Raw genomic sequence first — 2,452 nt, 5'->3', positions numbered from 1 at the left:
CAGGCCTAACAGTCAGTGTAGGGTTAGGGTTTTTTCTTAGTTCAATACTTTTTTCCTGTTTCATTCCACTTTATTACACATAACTTTATTTACATATGGACTTTAATGTTTAGGTTTTCTGTCTGGATTTTTTTGTTAATACCAAAGCAAATTTCACTTGAATAGGCTCTTTGGAAATACATTTACTGGACAAAATGTATGTGTTCAATATTTATTTCCCCCACTTCCCCAACCGTTATCTATCTAACATTAGTTACATATCTTAAGGCTGATTTGTGCATGATAGTCATGCATTTTTACATACCTTGAGTTCATGAGCTGATGAAGAACAGGTGTGAAGACAGAGCAGGAGATGATGATGAGACTGGATTGCTGGAGCCTGGCCATGCCCACACACAAACACAGACCGGCTGTGTTCGAAATGGCATACTAGCATACTGCATACTGCATAATGAGTATACTGCATAATGAGTATACTGCATACTGCCTACTAAATTCACAATAAGTATGCCAATCCCAGCCGACCGTTCACACTGCAGTATGCATCTTAGTATGCATTTCGCACTGGCTGGCAGTGTGGATTTTAAATCCTCCATTTAAAACCTCCATGGGCTAAAAGCTGTAATTCTGGCTCTACAAGTGTTAACATGTCATTTTATGTTTGGGGTTATATTAAGGTTTAATATGTTTTCAGGCGAGAAAGTAACCATGTATATTCCCAAAATGTGGCCAGTTTATCAAAATAACCTGTTTATATATCTGATCTGATGTTTTATTTCCCACTTCTGTTCGCTAGCTACATTACGTTGCTTAGATACTTTCACTGCGGGGTTTGACAGAAACGTTGCAACATAATAGCTAAACAAGTTGTAAAATGATTTGGGGGCCAATATCTTTAGCTAGCTAAAGTAACTAGCTTACTATATTGTTGTCTTAGCAGTTGGTAAAAGAACAGGATTCAAATGAATATATATGAACAATAACGTATCGTGGGCTTGCTACAGCAAGCACAATACAACCCAACTTGTTCCATCTGAAGCTACAATACTGGGACCATTCGTGACTGGGCTACAGGCAGTCAAATACTAGGCGAACATGTGTGTAAGACACAAATAAACTTGGATTATATGCATTTCAAGTGGCATCTTTGTAATCATGACGACGTAGTAATGTCTAAGAATGCATTTCACCATGTAAATTCCCCAAATAGTGAAAATACCACCACTCATCCCGTCCGTGATCAGACTTAGCTGGGGTGCTGCAGCTGAAGAGTATCAAATAGAGTGAAAAAAAAAGCAGCATCTGCACACTCAAATCTGTGCAAAAAAATGATGTTTATTGTGAGCTTTCGGTCTCCAGGCTGAAGTAAAGTGACGTCCCAGACACTGATGATGGACGTTGGACGCAGATTCTTGGTCTTTAGCGCATTAGAAGCCTTATCCTGAGTGTGTGTTTGTGTGTGTGTGTGTGTGTGTGTGTGTGTGTGTGTGTGTGTGTGTGTGCGTGCGTGGGGTCACCCTGCTCTGACCCCAGTCTTAATGTGCTGCCTGTAGGGTGAGTGATGGGTCGGGTTAATATTTAATGGTAAAGCACTTCTAATGGCCGAATAAATCAGCCTTCAGGTTACATAGAGGTTTGCCCTCCTCATTCTGCTGAGCACAGGTTCACACACACACACACACACACACACACACACACACACACACACACACACACACACATGTACATGTATAAAGTAACAGCAATGGCTATTTTCTCCTTTCGTCTTCCAGCTTTGATGCCTCCTGACCACGGCACGTCTGGACCGTAGACGCTGCTGGGAGACCAGAGACGCTCCTAAGAGACAGAGAGAAGGAAGAAAGAAAACATGGTGACACAACACCTTAGTCTTGGAATGTGAACAAGAGACTGATTCTCCCCATTCCAGCTGCTATGCACCTCAAAGACTCAAATGTGATTTTTTCTTACAAGCAAAACCAGACATCCCATGATTGCCAAATGAGAATGAAGTGAGATATGGAATTCTCTCTGTTGCTAACAAAATATTCCTACCTCCTTCAATACAGAAAACCATTGGAACAAATACAAAATGACTTGGCCCTTTACAGTCTAATACATGCTCCCCTTTTGGGGACATAGCCAGGCCATAATACTCTCCTCCTCTCGCAGCCTTGTGGATGGTCCACCCCTACTGATAGTGTTACCGTAAACCTTGTGTTCATGTTCAACTGAGATTGCATTATGTATACGCATCACAAACAAATACAATCACACAAAACACAATTTTTGGCGGAAGAACTTAAAAAGAGCATACTGTTACATCTGCTTAGTTTTCTAAGTATATGACAATTACAGTCATTATTTTGGACGTACTGGTATAATTATATCTACGCACGCACACGCGTGCACACATACACACACACACACACGTACACACATACACACAATATGT

At 40.9% G+C, this 2,452-nt stretch overlaps 1 protein-coding gene across 1 annotated transcript in view; it reads left to right on the top strand.

Moving 5' to 3' along the window:
* The window catches only part of LOC308173924 (uncharacterized protein), a gene marked incomplete at both ends in the record, with an annotated part of 18,897 nt that extends 17,087 nt beyond the window's left edge, over positions 1–1,810 (top strand). Inside the window, one exon of the mRNA XM_080548977.1 lies at positions 1,773–1,810. Within this exon, the coding sequence (XP_080405103.1) occupies positions 1,773–1,810 (38 nt within the window). The remainder of the gene's footprint in view (positions 1–1,772) is intronic.
* Between the last annotated feature and the right edge of the window lie 642 nt (positions 1,811–2,452).

Source organism: Nansenia antarctica (genome assembly GCF_963989245.1).
Source record: "Nansenia antarctica genome assembly, chromosome: 19".
Lineage (NCBI taxonomy): Eukaryota > Metazoa > Chordata > Actinopteri > Argentiniformes > Microstomatidae > Nansenia > Nansenia antarctica.
This window is presented reverse-complemented; position numbering and strand designations above follow the sequence as displayed.